The following is a 21,656-nucleotide window of genomic DNA, read 5'->3' on the forward strand; positions in this document are numbered from 1 at the left end:
GTGGCTCTTGGGCCCAGTCCCCAAATAACGCAGGCCTTGGGACAGGCTGGAAGTCAGGGGCCCAGCATGTGACCCCCCCCCGCCAAGGAGGTGGACAGTGCACCAGAGCCAGGCGGGAGGCAGGGAGGACCTGGGGCTGAGGCCGGGCCTGGGTTGCGCCCGCCCGCCCCCCCCTTTGGCTGGCACCAGAAGCAAGGTAGCGGGGCCACTGTGTGTAGGAACAGGATTTATTCCAATTAAAACAATTCGCTTCAAGAGAAAGATATGAAAAGTCGATTTCCATCAGGAACATGTGGAGTAAGGGGTCAGGCCCCGGACCTGCTGCAGGGACCCCGGCCCCTTGCCCAGCCCGAGGTTGGCATGGGGCCCAGAGCGCCCGCTCCTCACTCTGTCCCCAACTTGCCCAATACATGCACTTTGAATGACGAAAGGCTTAAAAACAGCATTTTACAGAATATTCTTTTTAAACAGGTCGGGGTCCACGTCGTCTGGGGTCAGGGCTCCGTGGTGCGCAGGTCCTGGGTGGTGGCCAGGCAGAGGGCACCTGGGGGACAGTGCCCAGGCCAAGGCTCCTGTCGGGGCTGCTGACGACAGTTTATGGGGGGGACACCAGGGTCACCTCGCAGCCCAGCTGCCGGGAAGCATATCAGGCGTGGCCCATCCCCATGGCCCGAGGTTGCTGCCCGGTCCTGCCTGGGTGGCGCTGGCGCAGGAGCTCCTGTCTTGGTTCTGCCGGGCACAGGGGCCTGGCCAGGCCGCGGCAGCGGGCTCTGGCTGTGGCCCCAGGCGGCCCAGGTACACTTGGCACGCTGCCCCTCTGTGAGGGTCAATACTTGGCTGGCAGAGGCGCCCAGGCCCCACAGGAGGGACCCTGCCCTCGGGCCACTGACAGAGCCCAAGTCCTCTTCCCTTCTGAGAGGTCAGGGTGCCCCTCTGCAAGGACCCTGGCCCAGCCCCAGTGCCAGGGTCTATGGCACAAACCCTCCTAGGCACACACAGCCCAGGGACGGACCCGCTAAGACAGGGACGCCCTGCCCTAGGATGCTGCGGGCCCCACAGGCCACAGCCAGGGACAGCCCCACTTCCAAAGCCCCCTCAGCCCTCCCCAGGCCCGCGTGGGCAGCGGGCACAGGTGGCTCACGGCTGGCTTACTCCTGTGCCCTCTCCAAGCACCAAAGCAGCAGCCTCCAAGGGTCCCAGCAGGGTGCCAGGGACAGGCACTGCCGCCGACCCACTCCCAGGACACATGAGCAAATCCAACAGGACAACACCGTGACACCAGAGGGACGGCCACTTCCACCCCGAGCACAGCCCCTGCTCCGCCTCGTCTCAGGGACCAGGCCCAGGACATGGGCTGGGGACTGGGGACTACCCTCCCGCACCTGGCCACCACTGGCCCTCGAAGGCCTGGCAAGGTGCAGGGGCGGGGGCGGGCTGAGGACACTGCGGGGATGGTCACGCACATGGCCACCAACAGTGACCCCCACCTTTCCTCTCTGCTTCTCGGGGACAGACCTGAGAAGATTCTGAAGAAGTCCCCACTCTGCCCTCACTTTCCAAACCGGTGACAAAAAAAAAAAAAAAGGAGCAAAATGGAAGCCACACGACCCGGAGCAGGCTCCGTGCCCCCGACACTCGGCCGTCCCCAGCGCTGGCTCCCAGGCCAGGCACCAGGCCCAGGCCCCCAGCACCACCCCACTGCCCGCAGGACAGGCACCCGAGTCCCCAGCCCGGCAGATGGGGCCGACGGCACCAGGCACGTGGGGTCTCCTCCGACCTGGGAGCCCCGTGAGCTGGTTTTTTTTTTTTCTTTTCCTCAAAAAACAAAAAAAGAACAAAAAAGACCGTACAGACGACTCTGTACGTGTACAGGTGAGGCACTTCCGGGGCGGGCGGCGGGTGCACCACCCCCACTTCTTGGAGTCCAGGAGCAAATTACAGCGCAGGTCGCGAGGACGTCAATAACTTAGAGAAGTGGTAACAGGCCACGGCCCAGGACCCCACACCTCCCTGTGGGAGCCCAGGGTCGCGGGCGCCGGCTCTCGGCCACCTGCCTCCGATCTGTTTTTTGTTTATTCTTCTCTTTTCTTTTTTTTAGGAAAAAACCGAGCCACAGATCAAGGCAGAAAAAGGCTGCCGTGGCCCTGGAGGGCGCGAGGGAGCGGGAGGCGTGGGGCGTCCGTGGCCGGGCGGCCGGGCTCACACCAGGTTGTACTCCTTGAGGTTCAGCTGCAGGATGGTGTCCTTGACGGCCGCGAACACGAAGCGGATGTTCTCCGTGTCCGTGGCGCAGGTGAAGTGCGAGTAGATGATCTTGTCGCTGTCGGGGTTCAGGTCCACGAACATCTTCAGGATGAACTCCCGGGCGGCCTGCGCGTCCCGCTGCGGCCCTGGGGCGGGCGGGCGGGCGGGCGTGGGTGAGGCCCCGCTCTGGCAGCACAAGCCTCCGCCCCCCCCCAGCCCCACAGCAGGCCTGGCCCCGCGCCGCCCCCCTCCCGCAGGCAGGCTCACCGTCGAACTCGGGGAAGTAGTCCACCAGGTGGGAGCAGAGGATCTTGTCCTCCAGCAGGTCCTTCTTGTTGAGGAAGAGGATGACGGACGAGTTCTGGAACCAGGGGTAGGTGATGATGGTGCGGAACAGCGCCTTGCTCTCCTCCATGCGGTTCTGGGGGGATGTGCGTCTCAGGAGCCTGGCCGGGGCCACGGCCCCGCGGAGCACGGCCAGACCCAGGCCGCGGCCAGGGCAGGGCAGGCGCTCACCTCGTTGTCCGACTCCACCAGGACCTGGTCGTACTCGCTGAGCGCCACGAGGAACATGATGGACGTCACGTTCTCGAAGCAGTGGATCCACTTCCTCCGCTCAGACCTCTGTCCCCCGACGTCCACCATCCTGCACAGAAACAGCCCACGAGCACTCAGCACCAGAGAGACGGCCCCGACCCCTGTGGCTGTGGCTGCCACTGGACACTGCTCATGAGCCCAGGCCAGCAGGTGTGGCCGGAAGCCAGTGAGCGCCAGGAATTCTGCTCAGCCAAGGCGGCACCTCGGAGGGCACCCGAGTAGCCAGGCTGCTGCGGCAGGCCAAGGGGGCACGGCGCTGCGCCTCTCAGGAGACGACACGATCGGAGAGCGCCCAGAGGGGACCTTCCTCCCGGTGCCCTCTCCATGGCTGGCTGGAGCTGCGGACACAGAGGGTGACTGTCCCTGTCTCTCCAAAATCGTGACAAGTCCTGAGAGCAGAGACCTGGAGAGTACAATGGTGGCAGATGGCGGGGCACAGGTCCCGGGGGGCCTGACAGTGCTGTGCAGCCAAAGCTGGTCGGGCTTCTGGGACCTGCTGCCTCAGTCTGGAATCCCGGAGGAGAGAAGGCCTCTCCTGGCTGTGGACAGTGGGCCAGGTGTCCACTGCAGCCAAGGGTGGCCTCGTCACTCCTGCAGAGGCCCCGGCGAATCCCAGCCCCTTGCCCAGCTGCCATGTGCCTCACCGTCGGGATGTGGCAGCCACAGAGGGCAAGGGGGGCCGTCTGGGTGCTGGGAGGGGAGCGGGCACAGCTCCGTCCAGCACGGCAGGTGCCAACAGGTGGGCAGTGAGGGCGAGGGCAAGCTGGGAGACGCCTCCGGGAACAGCAGGCTGCGGGCGCTCCTCCTACCCCAGGATACAGGGACAGAGGCGTCACCCGGGGCCTGTGGAGGGGCAGGCGGGCTGCAGACACAACTCCAGGGCTGGCTGGGCAGAGGGGAGCCTGGGGCAGGGTGTGCAGGAGCCCAGCGGGCACAGGGCGGGCAAGCCGGCAGGACTGAAAGGCAGGGTGGCCGCAGAGGGCCCAGTGAAGTGTGGTCAGGGCCTTGGTGCTGGGCCACGGCCTCTCCCACCCTGAGGCGTCCTCGGTGCACACGAGCCCCTGGGAGCCTTGTCTCCAACTGCGTCCCCTTTTGGGGACGAGGATCTTCTCACAGCTGGGGCAACCTGGTGCCCCCAATGCCTCCGATCAGGGCCGGACCATGACTTGGACCCCCGGTCCTTGGCCAGCCCTCTGTGAACTCAGGGACAGGGCACCGCTGACTAGGTGCAGCCCGGGTGGCCTCAGATCCCACGAAGAAAAGACAACATGACCAGACACCTCCCCTCTCACAACAAGGTGGACAGGCAGCTTGGGGGGTCCAGAGCACCTGGGCGGCAGGGCAGCTCAGAGCCTGGACCCGGCTCTGCTGGGGAAGGGCGGCGAGAGCCGACACCAGGGCCTGGGGCGGCCTCGGCCACGGGGCCTCCAGGCAGACCCCGGGCCCCACGGGGCCACTGTGAGGACACGTGTGCTGCGGGGGGGCCAGCCCACTGCAGTGCAGGGCTGGGCTCCGTCCCCAGTGCCTGGAAGCAGGGTCCTGCTACAGATCAGCCAGGACGGGGGCCCAGTGGGGCTGGGGACCCCGTCTGATGACGGGCGTCCCAGTGCAAGGGCGATTTGACCACAGACGCGAGGGGGACATGTGCAGATGGAGGCAGAGGTTGGGAGACCCCTCCACAAGCCCAGGGCACTGACGCCGCAGCCTCCACCAGACACTGAGGGGGCCTCAGGGTCCAGCCCTGCCACCCTGGCCCTGGGAATTCCGCCTCCAGAGCTGAGGCAAGGAACACACTGGTCAGAGCTGCTCTGTCCCGGCAGAACCTGCACTCAGCCTGCCACCTGGTGGTCACTGGAGCCTCCCGGGGTGTGCGGACTCCCGAGGGAGGGCGCATGTCCCCATGGGCAGCACCAGGCCCACTCCAGCTGTGTGACCACCATGCACAGGGGCCAGTGAGGGCCCGGAGAAGACTCGTCCATCCACCACTGGTCCACCAGCTGGAGTGGACCCAGAGCCCATTACAGGACCCCAGGGCCACAGGATACCTGCCCTGGGCCTGGAGCCCAAAGCTCCTTACCTGTCCACCCGCCCCAGGCCAGGCCCACTGCAGAGACCCTGAGAGAGGCTGGCCTCTGGCCCCCCAGCTTGTTCCTGGCACCTCCTGCCCGACAGTCTGCCCCGGCCCAGGGGCTGGCCCTCAGCCCTGGTCTGGGGAAGGGGCAGCGCCCCGTGCCGCACCTGAAGATGATGTTCTCCAGGTCGAAGGGGTACTCGATGATGCCAGTGGTGGGCACACGGACCCGCAGCACGTCCTGCTGGGTGGGCAGGTAGCCAGAGGTGGCGATGCGGTCCACGTCGGTCAGGTAGCTGAAACACAGCAGGCAGGGCTGCTGCGGCCACTGCTCAGGAAGGGCGGGCCCGGCACTGTGTGCAGGGCCAGGGCCAGGGCCAGGCCGGGGGAGGGGAGGCTGCCCACCCCACCCCCACCCGGACCCGGGGGCAGGAGCCACAGGCTCTTCTTCAGGTCTGGGGGACTCAGCAGCCGGGCCGTGCGTGGGGGGGGACATTCAGAGGCCTGTCTTGCTGAATATCCACCTGTTATTTAGGACAGCTACAGACTCACAAGGAGGGTGGCCTCCCACAGGGAGCCCCGCTGCCCGTGCCCGGCTGCTCGTCTCACGCCTCCTACAGGCTGTGGCGCAAGCTGCTGTCCGGGCATCTCTGTGTCACCCCCACGGGGCTGGCTCCTCGGGCACACTGCGTCCCTCCCTTATGCGGGACTCCTTGGGACCTGTCCTCCAGGGCTCCCTGGGCCACGCTGGCTCCTCAGTCCTCCCAGGGGTCTGTCTGCTGTCTCTCTGCCAGGCTGCACACCCAGGTGTCATGGCCTCTGACCCAGAGCCCTGCTGGTCAGGGCTCTACCACGGTCCCCCCAGAGGGGGGCAGGCAGGTGGGAGGATGGGCAGGGCAGGAGGCTGGCAGCCCACCCTGTCCTTGGAGATCCTGCAGACTGAGGCCCCTGCCGGGAGGCCAAGAGGGCCAAGAGGTGGTAGGGGCAGCCCGGCGGGGCCAGGAGGGGGCAGGGGCAGCCTGGCAGGGCCCGGGCCAGGCCCAGGAGCTCACTAAAGCACAAGCCACCTCCCACCTAGGCCAGGAAGATGGGGTCCGGACGACCAGTAGAACGCGGCACCACCTGCCCCTGGTGGCGATGTGACCCTGCAGGACCACGCGCAGCAGGCTGGGTGGGCTGCTCCCCCGCCTCCCGGCCTGGCCCAGGCGGCACTCACTACTTGGCCGAGTCCGAGAGCTGGAACTCCCTCCTGCGGTCGTAGCACTCCTGGATGCCCGGGTCCTCCCACAGCGTCTTGATGGCCTCCACGTACTGCTGCTCGAACGTTGTCACCTTCTCCACGTCCACCTCCCGGATCAGGAGGGCGTTGGCCTGCGGAGGAGGAGGGGAGGCCAGAGCTCAGGCAGGGGCATGTCCAGGCCCCAGCCAGGTGGACAGAGTGCTGCCCACGGAGAAGAGGAGCCCAGGATGGGTTTTCCGAGGACCTCCGTCCTGGAGCAGGCAGGCCCTGGCGGACACGGCCTGGCCGCCAGGCCCCGCGAGGCAAGTCCCCTGGGCTCCCAGGCTTCACGTGGGCCCCTGATTTGCTCTTAGAACAGGGAGGACACAGGGGACCAGAAACCAGCACACGTGTGAACAGAACCGCTCCTGAACCACGAACAACAGCGAGCCCTTAAAAGGGGACTCAGCCCCGAAATGACGCCAGGACAAATGGGCGACGGCACCACCACATGCCACCTCCTCTTCTCCCAGAGGTGCCGGGACGTTGCCCTCCCAGGCCCCAGCCCACAGGGTGAAGCCGAGTCAGAGGGCTGCGCAGCCCGGGGTGCCCAGGCCTCACCTCTGCCAGCACCACCGCACCACACCCGGCCCCAGAGCAAAGCCCCAGCTGGGCGGGGGGGGGGGTGCGTGCCCGCCAGGAGCCCCGTAGGGACAGGGCGGCGGAGGCCAGGCCGCTGGCACACGCCGCACATGCAGGCAGGTGCACGGGCCCTGTGCAGGGCAGGCCCTCGGCAGAGGTCCCCGTGCTCCTCACGCCTCTCCTCAGACACGGTGGACACGCCTGGCCGTGGCATGGCTGTGGGGCTGGGCAGGGTACACCTGGCAGGACCCCAAAACGGAAAACAAGGGAAGCCCTGCTGGGCGCCAGGGCTCACTGGGCTGTCCTCTCAGCCCTGTCCACCGCATCCCCACCCTCCACACCCCTCAGTCTGGGCCAGGACAAGCCACTGAAGGACAAGCAGGGTCAGGGCTGCCTCCAGAAAGCCCACAGCCAGCACTGGGGGCGGGGACCCGTCTCTTCCCCCAGAGGCCTTTCCAGCTTCCCGGTGGCCCGAGCGTCTCCACCTCTGTGTGCCCCCTCTGTCTGCCACAGGCAGCATGGAGCCAGCGTGCGGGCCAGTGAACCTGCGCCCCGACACGGCGGCTGTCCTGGCCACGGTCAGGTCCAACGGGTCCACAGCCCGAGGAACACCCAGCCTCTTGGCAGCACGGCTGCAAGACAGCAGACCTGGGCAAGGGGAAGGCCAGGCCCCGCCAGAGACCCCACGGGGCCCACGCACGACAGCGAGGCCCCGCCCCACCCCAGTGACCTGGAGTGGGGGGCTCAAGTCCAGGAGCCATCCAAGACCTGGGGAGGGCCTGCAGATTCCAGGTAAATAGTCCAACAGTGTCTGACCACCCCTAGGCCAAGGTTAGCCCAGGCCAAGCCTCGATTTTTGGGTGAAGTCTAAGTCCCTAAGACACATCTGCAAGACCAGTCCGCACCCCACCTGGCAAGGCCAGCAGCTCTCCACCAGGGCCACCTGGCACGCGGCTGGCAGGCCTGTGGAGTGGTGTGGCCTCAACGCACAGCGTCTGCTAGGTCCTCAGAGGCTCCAAGCCCAGGGGACCTAGAGACAGCCACACGGAACACACCCAGCACGGCTCGGAGCAGCCTCGGGCAGTCCTCACATCCACCAGCGGACGAACACGGGCACGGGGCGTCTCACCCTCACGCTACAGTGTCACTTGGGTGGGAGCAAGAGCAAGGTGGCAGCTCCAGTGTGAAGGGACCAGAGGACCTGGTGCTCAGTGACAGCCAGACGCAGAAGGCCTCAGCGTGTGACCCAGTGACACAGAGCCCAGGACAGCAGAGTCCAGAGATGGGACGTGGACTGCGGGTGCAGGGCTGGGGAGGGGCAGGGTGACTGTGGGGATGGCGTTTCCAGATTTTTTAATTTATTTTCTAGCCGTTGATGACCTTATTTTATTCACTTATCTACATGCGGTGCTGAGGGCCGAGCCCAGGCCTCCTGCGTGCTAGGCGCGCTCTGCAGCTGAGCCCAGCCAGCCCCGGGTTTCCTTTTGGGGTGATGGAATGTTCTGAGACCAGATCGTGGTGCTGGCTCACGACTGTGTGGACATGGTAGAGGCCACCGAGCCGTGCTTTTCAAGCAGGTGGGCACAGGCTGAGCGTCACCCTGGCAGCTGCACCTCGCGGGGTCACCGCGAGGCCGTGTGCCATGTGAAGGAAGTGCCTGGCAGGCTCACAGGCTACAGAGGGTCAGCTCCTGGGAGCCTCTCTGCCCGTTCCCCAGGCGGCCTGGGCGAGGCAGTTCCCTGCAGGGAGCCAACAGCCACTTAAGGGCCACAGGTGGTGCCCATCACAGCACCCAGCCGGCACCCAGGGCACTGCTATGCCCCGAGCCGCAGCTCACCTGGTTCTGCTCGTGCTTGTAGAGGATCCTGAGCGTGTCCATGGCGCGGATCAGGGCCTGCATGGCGGTGAAGATGTTCTGGTACACCAGCTTGGTGAAGCCCCGCTTGTCCTCCTCCGAGTAGCCAGCGCCGTGGATGATGCGCATCTGCTTGATGAAGGTGCTCTTGCCGCTCTCGCCCGTGCCTGCAGGGCAGGGGGGGTGAGCCCAGGGCCCGCAAGCCAGGCCGCTGTCCAGTCCTGGCACATGGGGTGCTGCGGTGGCACCGCACCATGCCACCAGCCCGTGCCACAGACGCAGAGACTGAGGCCGGCTCCCAGAGGGTCAGGTTGGCTAGCTACTTCCCCCAGGGGCAGCAGCACCCTCCGCCACAGCTGCCCAACCTCAAACTTGCCTCCTCCAGAGCATCCACTGTGCAGGGCCAACCCACCACGCCCACCAACACCATCCCGGGCAGGGGCTGGTGGAGGTGGGAGTGGCTGGTGCCACTCTCCTCTCCTCCCCTACTCTGCAGAGAAGGAAAAGGCACCAGAAATGCACCTTCTAGGGCAGCGTCCCCTAGGCACTGCTGATGTCTAGGGACGGGTCATTTTCTGGAAGGACATCCTGGGCACTGGAGACTACTGGGCAGCGTCCCTGGCCTCCACCTGCTGTCGGGAGCTCCCCCACTTGTGACATCCAGAAATGTCCCCAGACATCACACCAAGCATCCCCGAGGGCAGAACTGCCCATTACTGCCTCGATCTGCACACTGGTTTGTGGGAGGAACATTTGGCCAGAGGGGGGACGGGGCACACCTCTGAAGCCAGCACCCAGACATGGGACCCTGGGGGGAGAAGGGAGCAGGTCAGCCCTCGCTGAATTCAAATCAACGCCCGAAGTCCCTCGAGTCACAGATGCCTCAGCTGTAAGATGGAAAGTGGGACCCCAGGACCACCATGCAGAGTCCCACAGCACCCGGGGGTGACGACACACAACGCCACCTGCTGCCCATGGGTGCCCTCCAGAAGCAAAAGGAACCTTGCCTAGGGACAGTGACTGATTACCACCTGCACCTGGGATAAGGGTCACTCAGTGTTCAAGCCAGGGCAGCGAGGACCCCCGTCTGAGGCAGCTGCCCCTCTACACACGGGTGGCCTTTCCACGGAAGACATTCTGGGTCTCGTGCCCTGCGCTAACGATGGCCAAGCAGAGGCCAGGAGAGGCCGGGGCCAGCAGGAGCCGTGTGCAGGGCCTCTGGCCAGCCCAGAGCACCCGGCCACCGCTGTGCAGAACCTGCCAAGGCCGCAGCCCAGGTGCGGTGCTGGGGTGTCAGCTGAGCAGCACAGCGGGGTTCCCTCCACCCCCAGCCACCATCACATCCTGCCACCCGGCACCTCAGAGCTGCAGACGCCTGGGTCCTGCCTGGGGCCTCACATCCCCCAGGTGCGGCCTGGCACCCGGGCTCCTGTTAGCAGAGGCCCCCTCCCACTGACGCCTCTCACCAGGCCGACTCACCCTCGCGCTCACACCACCACAGCTGTCACCAGGGAAGGGCCACGTGCACAGCACAAGGAGGCGTGTGACCCCTGTGCTCTGGCCTCATCCTGGACTCGTCCACAGCGTCCCGCCCACCACCCTCCTGGACCATGGGAGGAACTGCCTGGGACCCCCGAGCTCCACACACCACCCCAGAGCAGACCTGCGCAGATAGTGGCAGGAGCTCCACTCCCGACTGCTAGGAATGGGGCCACCTGAGGTCCCCCAGCAGGGACCACTCAGCCCGCATCTCAAGGGGTACAAGAGGGCCCTGGAGGGGGGCGGCACTGGAGCACACAAGGCAGGGCAGGGCAGGGCAGGGCAGGGCAGGGCAGGGCAGGCGGGCCTCCAGGAGCTGCCACAGCACCAACGTGACACCTAGGACTCCCAAATGACAACTGGGGCCTGAACGTCTGTGTGCCCCAGAGCAACAAGCAGAATCCTCAGCCCGGAGCCCAAGCCCCAGCACTCAGAGGCGAGGCGGGGGGAGGGGCGCCCTCAGAGTGCAGAGGGCACCGAGCTGCCTGTCCCCCCACACCAGCACGCTTGAGGATGCGGGGACATGGGGACACGGGGCCCTCTTTGGGCCTCCAGCACCCGGAGCAGCCAGCATCTGGCATCTACGAAAAAGCACGTGGCCAGCGGTATTCCACAGGGAACCCCACACGGAGACGACAGAACCTCAGAGACGGAGAGCATGGTGGCGGCCAGTCAGACAAGGGGATACCAGGGCCTGGGGTCACACCTCTCCCCACTGCGGGAGAGCACACAGGCAGCCCTGAGGGTCCCAGCTCAGCAGGACCGCCCCCCCCCCACCTGGGGGCAGGTGCCCTGTGCAGTCAGGCTGCCCCAGGTCCTTGTCCTTCCCAGCGCCACAGCGTGAGCCTGGGCGGGAATCTAGGCCCAGCTCTCAGGAAGCCTCGGGAAGCGGCCGGCTCTCCCAAACAGCAGCCCTTCTCCGCAGGGCACTGGACACCCTGCCCTGCAGCCAGGCCTGGCCAGGGCTCTGCCACCAGCCCCTGCACAGCCAGTCCTCACAGCACCCCTGAAGGAGCTGCAGGAGGGGCCCCTCCTGTCCCTGGCCCCAGCCCCCCAGCACAAGCCAAGTCTCAAGGTCTGGGGCACCCACATCACCAGGAGGCCCCACACGGCCACAGGCAGGTGCTCTGCCACCTCGGCCACAGTGCTGCCTCTCCTGCCCAGGAGCCTGCAGGACACCCGGGCAGGCTCACCATCACCACTAGGAGGGTCCGAGCCCAAGATGACATCCGATGAGCCAGAAAGTCACACTGTGCCTCAAGCAGGTGGCTAGACAGGCCGGCCAGGAGCTCTGCCGTCCACAGGCGGAGGGGAGAGCGCACAGGGAAACCGCACGGGGGCCCCACATGGCCTGGCACTTGGGGTCCCACAGGTGACACGACAGCCAAGGCAGTGACAGAATGGCCTGACCCACAGACTAATCTCCGCTCCACTGCTGGGGGCTGTAGTCAGGACTGCCACCACCCCAGGACCCTGGAAGAGGCAGGCCTCCCTGGTACAGTGAGGACCCCAGACCCCTCCCCCAGTCACCCCACACCTGTTTTTGAGCCCCCTGGTCCCTGCAAGCGGGGGCTTATCAACGCTCTTTCTGAAGCCCCCTTAGAGTCAGGAGGCCTGGGGAGTGCCCAGTCCTGCCCACCAGCCCAGAGGGGGCGTGTGAGCAGGACACTGGGCTGGGCAGTGACGGCTCTCCACCCTGAGATGCCCACTTCACACAGAACGGTTCCCTGGGACTCAGGTGGGGGCTGCAGTCCGCACAGGCACACTGCTGCCCCCAGGCTGCTGCTGTAGGGGCATGATGGCCAGGAACCGGGCAGAGGAAGGGGCGGCTCCCACCACCACTTTGGGAACACGCCCCCCAATGACCTAAAACCCTCCCCAGGCCCCGCCTCTTAAAGGCTCCATCCACCCACACACTACCCAGGGACCACCAAGTCTTGAACACCTGGGCCTTTGGGGAACATACAGCACCTCCCAAGTTTTGGGGACAGAGACTACCTGTCCAGCTCCCCACTGTCACCCGTGAGGCTCAGCTAGTACAACCAAGGGGGCGTCAGGAGACACAGACGCCTGTTGCCATCCCTCACAGGAATCGCCTCGTCCTGTTAGGGGGCCCGAGCAGAGTGCAGCCCAGGGGACAGGCAGCCCCACAACACAGTCCCCCAGCAGTGCCCACCACAGCCCACCAGGCACAAGCACCCTTCCTGGCCCCAGGGATCAACAAGCAGCAACTGTCAGCAGGCCAGGCTCCAGAGACCCGACAGGACACAGGGGCCCATGCAGCAGTGGAGGGGACCACTGCCCCTCAGTGCACACCCCTTGAAGAATGACCAGGAGGGAACACAGATGGTGCGCCTCGGCATGGCCACACCCCTTCAGGCTGCCACCCTTGATCCTCCCTGTGGTCCCAGGAGGGACCACCAGGGAGCACTGGCTTTGGAGTCAGCCAGGACAGAAGCCCCGAGACAGTGCAGCTCGGCATCTTCCCAGCGTGGTCCCTGTGGGGACAGTCATGGGGGACACCCACGAACCAGGGCTGCTGCAGCCGCATTTCAGCAAGAGCAAATAAGCCGCAGTAGCGAGACTCGGGAGAAGACAGCCCTCGGGGAGGCGGCCGGCTCAGGGAGGAGGCAGAGGGCTGCTGTCCTGTGGTGGAGCAGTGCTCCCTTTTGGCGGATGAGGAAACAGGCCGAGTGACACCAAAAGACTGGCTCTCTCCCACTCTGGGTGGCACAGGCAGCCTGGGCTCAGGAGACACTCAGGAATTAGTAAGAGACTGTTCCTGGTCCCACCTACGTGTGGATTGGTGCAGAAGGCCACAGATGGTTGGTGACAGGGCCGTGGTGAGCTCGGGGCGGCAGGAGTCAGGAACCAACAAGCACCTGGAGCCCCCGGGGCTCGGGGTCCGCATCCAGGGCAGAGGACTCAGAATAAGGCTGACCAACAACAGAGAGCAGGGAGGGACCCTGAGAGACACAGGTCAGCAGTCCTCAACCAGGACACCACCTCAAGGACAGAGGGCCATGTCTGGGGATATCGTCGTGGTCACGACTGGGAATGCTCCTGGCCCAGAGTGGGCAGAGGCCAGAGACACTGCAGTGCCTGGGATGCCTCCTCCAGGGGCTGATCCGGCCACCCTGTCCACAGGCCCAGGTGTGCTGTAGGCCCTCCCGGAGCCTGGGCTCTTCCTCCAGGAATCAGCCCTCGTGGAGGGCTGTGGCCAGGCTCACGCTGGGCACTCTGCAGCAATGTGACACCCTGACAGCAGACGGCAGCACTGTGTGCTCACGGGACTGGATGTAGGTCCCCTGAGCTCAACCCCACCCCTCGGGGAAACCGAGGCACAGGCCTGTGCTGTCACAGCCGCAAGTGGCAGAGGTGCCTCTGAACCACAGAAAACCCAGACTTGGGGACATCTGGAGGACCCAGGAGGAGCAGGGTGCTCCACCCAGTTACGCCACCCCTAGGACCAGAAGCCACCAAAAGCACAGAGGCAGTGCAGGGTCGAGGGAGTGGAGGGGGCAAGGGGCACAGACCAGGTGACCAGCTGGGAGCTGAGTCCAGGGCAGCACGTGCAGATGGTGTGACGACCCAGCAGTGGCCTTCAGAGGACTGATGATGCTGCAGCCAGAGGGCAGGGGACCCAGGGTGAAAGCCCAGGCCTCGAGGCCACAAGCACACAGGGCCCTAGGGTGGCACAAGCCCCAAGCCAGTGACCCGGTGCTCAGAGGCCCAGTGCTACGAGCCGCTGGAGTCCTGCCACACTGCAGTAGCCCCCGGGCGCCCCAGGCCCTCGGGTGCCCCAGCAGCATCTGCTGTAGGGAGACAAGCACCCTGCTGGGGACCCTGCTTGGCTGCAGAGAAGGGACAGCTGGCCCCAAGGGCCTCGCCACCTGCCTAAGGTCTCTCTGACACGACTGCACCGTGACTCCCTCACTCCCGCGCCAGCGCCCTCTCCCATGGTGCAGCAGGGTTCTGGTCCCCGACAGAGCAGGGCTCCACAGCAAAAGTCAGCAAGTGAGCCCCTGTGGCTGGGGTCAAGGACAGCAGCTGGCAGTGCTGAGGCAGGAGGTCCAGGCAGGGACAGCACAAAGGACCTCAGTGACCCAAGGATGCCGAGCTCAGGGCCCACGGCCTGTACGCAACCCACCTCTGACCCCAGGATGAGCCTGGCCACGGAGGAGGGACACCACTTCACCTGCTGCCTTGGGAGGCCCGGGCCGTCTGGGGAGGCGCAGCCGCCCAGGGGAGAGGGCAGCTGAGCAACCGGGCCTCCTGCTGCCGCTTTGTTCTTTTTTTGGTCCTGGGGATTGAGCTGAGGGGAGCTTTCCCAGTGAGCCACATCCCCAGTCCTTTTACTTCTTACTCTGAGACAGGGCCACCATGTTGCCCAGGCTGGCCTCCAATGTGCCGCCGTCCTGCCTCACCCCCAGGTGCTGGGACGTCGGGGTGCGCCGCCACACCCAGCGGGTAATTGAATCTAAATGTAAAGGACGGAAGAGCGCATCCCGGGTGAGTCCTGGCCCTCTGCAGCGTGTGCAGGGTGGACAAGGCCATCTGAGGAGCTTCCTGCTTCCACAGTCTGTGGGTGCAAGACACAGGACCCTGCCAGAAGCCAGTAACCTGGATGTGCCCTCCCCACAGGGAGGCACGCCCAGCCCTCCTCAGGGATCCTGGGATTTGGCTGCCCACAGGGCCTGCGCAGGGAGGCTTCACCACCCAGCTTTCGGTTTAGAAAGCCTGGAGCCACTCGGGCTCAGCCTCGGAAGGACGCCGCGGGGCCTCGGGGCACAGTGTTCCCTGCCTCAGTTCCTCACCACAACCTGCCAAGGCCAGGCAGTGGCCTCCTGGGAGTCTTACCACCAAGTGACAGAAACGCAGCAGCCAGAGAGCAGGGACAGAGGCAGAGGCCTGGCGGCCCGATGGGAGCCCCGCACCCAGCTCCCCAGGGCCTCTGCTCCTCCATGCTCGCCTCCTGGGGGCCTGGCACAGGGGCTGGACAGCACACTCACTGAACAGACAGTCCCCATCTCCCAGGCCCACTGCTGGCGGTCATTGCCACTGACAAGAAAGCCAGGACAGGCCAGGGACAGCACCGCGAATAAAGTGGAACGTGTGTACGTGTCCTCCCGTGTTCTGAGCAATGAAACACATCAACAGAACTACTCGCACCACAGCCGTCACCAAAACTTCCCACAAGGTGACACACACTGTCACACAGCCAGCACTTTATACCATATGCCACCGTGTGACAGGGATCCTCAAGCAGGGGCGCTTTGCCTCAGGACACACTAGTCATCATCTGGACTCTTGGTCTGGAGCAGACAGAGGCCAGGACACTGTCCACACCCTGCAGTGCCCAGGACACCCACCCCAGAGAACAGCCCAGCCCAGCGTCCAGCGCTAGGGAAGTGCTGCCCGGAAGCCCCGCCCAGCTGAGCAGCCTCACAGGTCACCGGCTGCTGGGAGCAGTGAGGGGCAGGAGCCGGAGGAGCTCCTGCCCAGCGACCTCTGCCTGATGCACAGCAGGTGCTAAGGCAGCCACTCAGCCCTGCCTGGGAGCCTGGAGGAGCGCAGGGCAGGCCCTGACACCCCACCCTGTAACTTAGCAAAGGAGCCATGGGGGGACCAGGGAGAGAGTTCCAGGGAAAAGCAGGCCCTCCCTAGTTCCATCCCTGGCACCGGGGCCATGTGGCTGCCACTCAGAGGCAACTGAAAGTGCCATCAGCTGCAGGCTGTCACCACCTGCTGCAATTGGGAGCAGCCCCCAAGGCTGGGGAACCTCAGAGTCCCACCTGCAATGTATTCCCCCAAATGGGGACAATCAGTGCACTCAGGCTGGCTTACTGGGAAAATGAAATATGTCCCCACAGTGGGCACAGGCTGTGCAGAGGGGCACTTAACAGCGAGTCCCAGCCCCTGGTCACGGAAGTCCTACATCAAGGGCCCTCAATCTGGAATGAAAGGTTCCTCAGATGGGAAATTTGCCCAGAGTCTCTCCATCCCAACACCCAGGCCACGGCCACTTCCTCTGCAAAGGCCCCGCAATCCCCGGCAAGTCCCGGGCTTCCGTGTCATGCTCCTGCCCGCTGTACCCGCGCACCCACTCTCCCACCTGCCCGCCTGCCCTGAATCTGGCATCAGCTCACAGGATGCCCCTTTTACAAGCTGGGGGGTGGGTGCTGCCAGGGTCACCCAGCAGGGGAACGGAAGGACTGCAGACCAAGGTGCTCTGCCCAGGTGGGCACTGAGGACAAGGCCGGGGGTGGGCTCCATCTTCCAGGTCCACTGCAAGGCTTTCAGCCCAAGGCTGGCCTCAGCAAAGCTGCACACAGGGGCCCTGGCAGCAGCCTTGAGCCCCTCGACCTCAAGCCCAACCACCAGGCTCAGAAGCTGGGGTCCATAGGAGAGGACGGGCCTGGAGGCCCCAGAGCCGCAGGGCAAGGCATCTGTACTGTCCTTCAATGCACATCCTAACTGTCTCCTACCCCAAAAGAAAGCCTCCCACCCACTACAGAAGTCAGCCAGGACCACGCGGCCCTCCACAGGTCACGCTCCTGCCCGCCCGCCCTTCCTGGAGAGATGGCCACGGGGAGCCTTAGGCGAGCAAACATCGGGAAGTTAACCTGGAAGCCACTTCAAGCAAGGAACCTCTGGAGCCTGGGCCTGGTGCCCATCCAAGCCAGAGTGCCAACACGTCCCCTCTGCCACTGGGCTCAGCTCCTCTAATTATGCGGTGTACCCACCGCAGGACAGCCTCTTTCCCCAGGACACCAAGCCCATCCAGGCTGCCTATGGGCACAGGGCACACGTGCCCAACCTTCCCCAGGAGCCTGGGAAGGAAGGAGGCGGGGGGCAGACAAGGCAGGACCTCTGTTTTGTAAACCACAGAAAGGGCCAGTCCTCCCCTGGCCCTTATCTGCGCCCTTATTTGGGGTGACAACACAGACAGCTGGGTCGATTGGCTCCCAGCGACAGGTGTTCCTTGAGGAGATGGAGACAGGGGCCTCCCTACAGGGTGTAGTGGCTCCACCGGGACGCCAAGGACAGGGACCACGGAAGGCCAAGGAAGTGGCCATTCTGACAACCCATGGCTGCCTCCTCCCAGCAGGGTGCAATTCCATGCAGAGGGACTCAGTTTCCCCGCCAAGGGAGGGAGGCAGGGGAATGGCCTCAAGGGGAAAGGAGATGGGGCACAGCAGAGTCTGGAGGGGGACAGCCGAGTCTGCAGTGAACAGGACTCCCCCTGATGGGACGTGTCCAGGCAGGACCAGGGAGGTGAGGGTAAGTGTCCTGTGGATCACAGCCAAAGGTCTAGCCCTGCAGAGACATGGGGACAGCAAAAGGGAGACACTATGGAGCGGGTCAGAGGCAAGCCCTGGGCAGAGAGGGGCTGTCACAAGACATAGAGGGCAGACCCCCAAAGGTCCTGGGGGCCAATGTGAACAGCAGATGCAGGGGGCTGCCCAGGAACTCAGGATGCAGGGACCTGACCTGGACAGCAAAGGCAGGTGCTAACTCCAGGTGCACTCAGGCTGGCTTACTGGGAAAGTAACTGCCCAACCTGGACAGCAGAAGCAGGAGACTGGCCCTGAAGGAAGCCAGGGCCCCCGTCAACACAGGCAGAGGCTGACCACAAAGAGTTCCAGGGGCTCTGGCGTGAACAACACAGGCAGGGGCTGACCCCAGAGGGATCCAGGAGCCTTCCCTGGACAGCATGAGCAGGGGCTGACCACAGAGGACTATAGGCTAACCCCCCAAAGAGCAGGTCATCACGGACAGCATGGTAAGAGCTGGTCACAGACGGATCCAGGCTATCCTGGACATCACAGCAGGAACAGACCACAAAGGAAACTGGACTGACCATCAAGTAATCAAAGCCACCCTGGACAGCTAGGGCAGAGGCTGGCCACACAGAGATCTGCGGCAGAGCTGACCACCACAGACAGAGGTTCACCACTGCAGGCCCAGGTCAGCCCGTGCAGGGACTGACCCTTCAGGAATTGAGGCAGGGCTGACCACCACTGGTAGATGCTGACCCTGGAAGGATGGGGGTAACTGACCACCACAGGCCAAAAAAAACACCGCAGGATCTGCAGCAAACCCACCCTCAGCTGCCCAACGCAGCAGGGGCAAGGCTGACCCTTCAGAGACCTGGGAAAGGGCGGATCATCACAGGCACAGACTGACCACTGAGACTGGGACTGCCCTGCACAACTGAGGCAAGAGATGACCCTCTGGGGATATGGGGAAGGATGATCACCATGGGCAGTGCTGACCGTCTAAGTATTGGAAGCACTCGTCCTCTGGGGATAGTCAGGCTCACCACCGGGACAGGGCTTGCCCTCCAGGATCAGAGCAGGACTGAGCAGCGGGAATCAGACAGGCTGACCGCTGTGACAGGGCTGACCATGGAGGGGTCTGGCGCAGTGCTGACTGTCCAGGGACCCCGGGAAGGCTGATCACCAGGGCAGGGTGACAGTCCAGGGAGCCAGAGCAGGGCTGGCCCCCTGGGCCCAGGACCGACCGTGCAGGGGTCCAGGGCAGGGGTGGCCACGCAGGGCCGGAGGCCCCGCTGGCCTCGCGGTCCGGGCCGGCCCCACTCACCCAGCAGCAGAAGCTTGAGCTCGCGCCGGGCGTCGCGCTTGTCCCGCCGCAGCTGCTTCTCGATCTCGGCGTTGATGCGCTTCGACTCCTTCACCTCGTCGCTCAGGCAACACGCCATCATGGACTCCAGAGTCATCGTCCCGGCCCCGGCCGCCGCCGGCCGCCCCCGCCGCCGCCCCCCGGCCGCCCGGCCCGGCCCGGCCCGCCGGAGCCGCCTCGGCCGCGCACGGCCGCGCCCTGGGTCCGGCCCCCGCTCGGCCGCCGCCGCCGCCGATCCCCGCTCGGCCGCGCCGCCGCGGACCCCGCCGCCGCCCGCGCCGCGCCGCCGCCGCCGCCGCCGCCGCCAACCGCAGCCGCCGCGACGAGCGACGGCGCCGGACAACCTAAGCCACTGGGCGCGCGACGGGCAGGCGGCGCGGCCAATGGGAGAGCGGCGGCCCTGCGCGCGCGCCGCAGGGCGGGGCCAGCGGCCGCCGGGGGGCGGGGAGAAGCGCGTGGGGGCGGGGCGCGCGGGCGGGGCGGGCGCGTTTGGTTGCGCCGACGTGGGAAGGGGCAGCGCCGCCGGGAGCCGGGCGAGGCCGCCCGGGATTGTGGGAATGCGGCGGACTGGGCCTCGACTCGGCCCCCCTCGGGCGCGCTCGGGTGCCCTCGGCCCGGGTCTGTGCGGCCTGCGATGCAGGGAATCACCTGGCCTGGGGCGCCTGCATGCCTCGAACAGGCGTTAATGGGCGCCTGCTGTATGCTAGGCAATAATGCAGCGCTTGCCTTAATACCAGACAGACGCAAGCAGGAACAGAGTGCCTACTGTTTACCGAGCATTGATGCAGTACCTGCTAAAGAAGAGGCCCACATCAGGCATTAGTGCTGTGCCTACCATATACCACCCAGCAGAGCAGGAGCACGAACAGAGCGCCTAGTGTATACCAGGCACATGCCTGGCATCAGTGGAACACCTGCTGTATACCAGGCACTGCCTATGCCCCTTAGACCAACACAATGAGCTGACCTGCTGGTCCTCATCAGGGCAGGTGAAACCAAGCTTCCACCAGAATTGCAGAAACATAAACTGTTCCTCTGACGCCCTTGACTTTGCCTAAAGCTCTTTTACACGTCTCCAAGGCCTGCAAGCTCTGTCCCCCCAAATGCCTTCTGGGGATACCCTTCCTGACCCCTCAGCCTGTGTTCCTTGGGTGGCTGGATGCAGCCTCGGGTTCCCAGCCCACAGTGAGCTGCCTGCTGGTGGCCACTTGGAGCAGGGCTGGCCGGCCGCCACCGTGGTCACTTCTGGCTGCCGCCAGCTCTTGTACTGCAGATCTCAAAATGGCTTTTACATTTAAAAATAGAACGATATTCTGAGACATGTGAAATCCAAATTTCAGCGTCCACAAGAAAGCCTCAGTGACCTGTGGACTCCCGGGTGGGGGCGCGTGGGCCAGCCCTAGAGGGGCCTCTTTTTGGGGGACTGGAGATTGAACCCAGGGGCGCTACCACTGAGCTCCATCCCAGCCCCTCTGAAACATTTCCTCTCTGGCCTTTTACAGAAAGAAACCTCAACACACAGCAGAGCCTGTCACTGTGCCGGGGACGATGGCGCGTTCTTGGGGCAGAAAGCTCATTTCACAGAGGAGTGAACTGAGAGGTTCCCTGACGGGGACACCTGTGTCCCGACCTGGCTGGACCCGCTCTCTCCCCTCCTGGCCCTGCCCCCACCTGGCCCTGGCCGGGTTCCCAGGGCGGACGCCCGTCAGCCATCTTGGAGCCGTACCTTGGCCCACTGCTGTCAGCGTCTTGAGATAAGTGGGGAGGGGGGTCAAAGTCTCCGTTTACTGGCTGATTGGGGGGTGGGGAGTTTATCTCCCTGAAACCCTGGACTCTGGGGCCTCCATTCTCACCTCAGCTGGGTGCAGCCCGGTCTGGGGCTCCTGGGGCCCCCCACAGATGGATTTAAGCTTCATTCAGACAGAACCTACCACCAAGGGCACAGCGAAGAAAAACACCGTCATCCAGACTCTGCTCAACAGGCCACCTCCCGCAGGGGTCCTCCCCTGAGGCCCCAGAGGCCTGCACCCCACACGCCCTGTGGAACCTGCCCCAGAGCGGCTCAGGCTGAAGTCCCCTCTTCACCTGCTCCTAGCCCTGGACTCCGGCCCCAGCTGGGAGGGGGTTCGTCTGGTCACTGCTGTACCTAGGATCTGGCCTGGCCTACAGTAGGTGCTCAGTGAACACTGAAGCAGTGGGCCCATGAATGCACGTGTGCATCTCAGGGTAACAGGCTTGAGGGGTGCTGTTGTTCTGGGGCCGGGGATTGAACCCAGAGGCACCCCGACACTGAGCCACATCCCGGCCCTTTTTGTTTTTTTGAGGTGGGGCCTCACTCCGTTGCTAAGATCGGCCTCAAACTTGCAGCCCTCCTGCATCAGCCTCCCAAGTCACGAGTGACAGGCGAGCGCCACGTGCCCGGCTGGTCTGGGGTCCTTGATGGCTGCACCTCAAGGCTGGTGTCAGCAATAGTGACTGCATGTGTTCTGGTCACCCTGGTACAGTCCTTGTCCCCTGCCAGCCATGTGTCCAGGAGGGCAGCCACTGCGGGCTCCTGATCCCCATGGGGCTGGTCTCGTCCCCCCTACCCGCCTCTCCAGGGTGGCTCTTGGTCCTGCCTCCCCTGCGTGTCACCCCCAGGCCGCCCCAGCCCTAGACTCGGAGTCCAGCTGCCCCTGGACACGGGGCCCTGGGGGTCACATTCCAGCCTGACCGAGCCCTGGTCTTGCCCCAGAAGGCCTCCCTCTGAGCCCTGGGCCTACGGTGCCCGCCCCAGGTACCACCTGGCCGGCCGGCCTCCTCCTCTGGGCCCCTCTGTTCCTCCCCGGGGGTAACCCCCGCGC

At 65.0% G+C, this 21,656-nt stretch overlaps 2 protein-coding genes across 2 annotated transcripts in view; one reads left to right on the forward strand and one right to left on the reverse strand.

Moving 5' to 3' along the window:
- Nucleotides 1-17,332, forward strand: part of Smim44 (small integral membrane protein 44) — a 213,710-nt gene extending 196,378 nt beyond the window's left edge. Inside the window, exon 5 of the mRNA XM_046444147.2 lies at nt 17,319-17,332. The gene's annotated coding sequence lies outside the window, so the exon portion shown is untranslated. The remainder of the gene's footprint in view (nt 1-17,318) is intronic.
- Nucleotides 214-18,945, reverse strand: Gna11 (G protein subunit alpha 11). The gene is made up of 7 exons (XM_046444182.2): nt 18,775-18,945; nt 8,611-8,795; nt 6,129-6,283; nt 5,080-5,208; nt 2,761-2,890; nt 2,512-2,665; nt 214-2,390 (listed from the first exon to the last, which is right to left on the reverse strand). Exons 1-7 carry the CDS (start codon nt 18,908-18,910, stop codon nt 2,200-2,202), a joined length of 1,080 nt encoding a protein of 359 aa, XP_046300138.1. The 5' UTR covers nt 18,911-18,945; the 3' UTR covers nt 214-2,199.
- Nucleotides 18,946-21,656: the final 2,711 nt, after the last annotated feature.

This window comes from Marmota monax, unplaced genomic scaffold (genome assembly GCF_021218885.2).
Source record: "Marmota monax isolate L192 unplaced genomic scaffold, Marmota_monax_Labrador192_F-V1.1 WCK01_AAM20220418_F8-fsc00102, whole genome shotgun sequence".
Taxonomy (NCBI): domain Eukaryota; kingdom Metazoa; phylum Chordata; class Mammalia; order Rodentia; family Sciuridae; genus Marmota; species Marmota monax.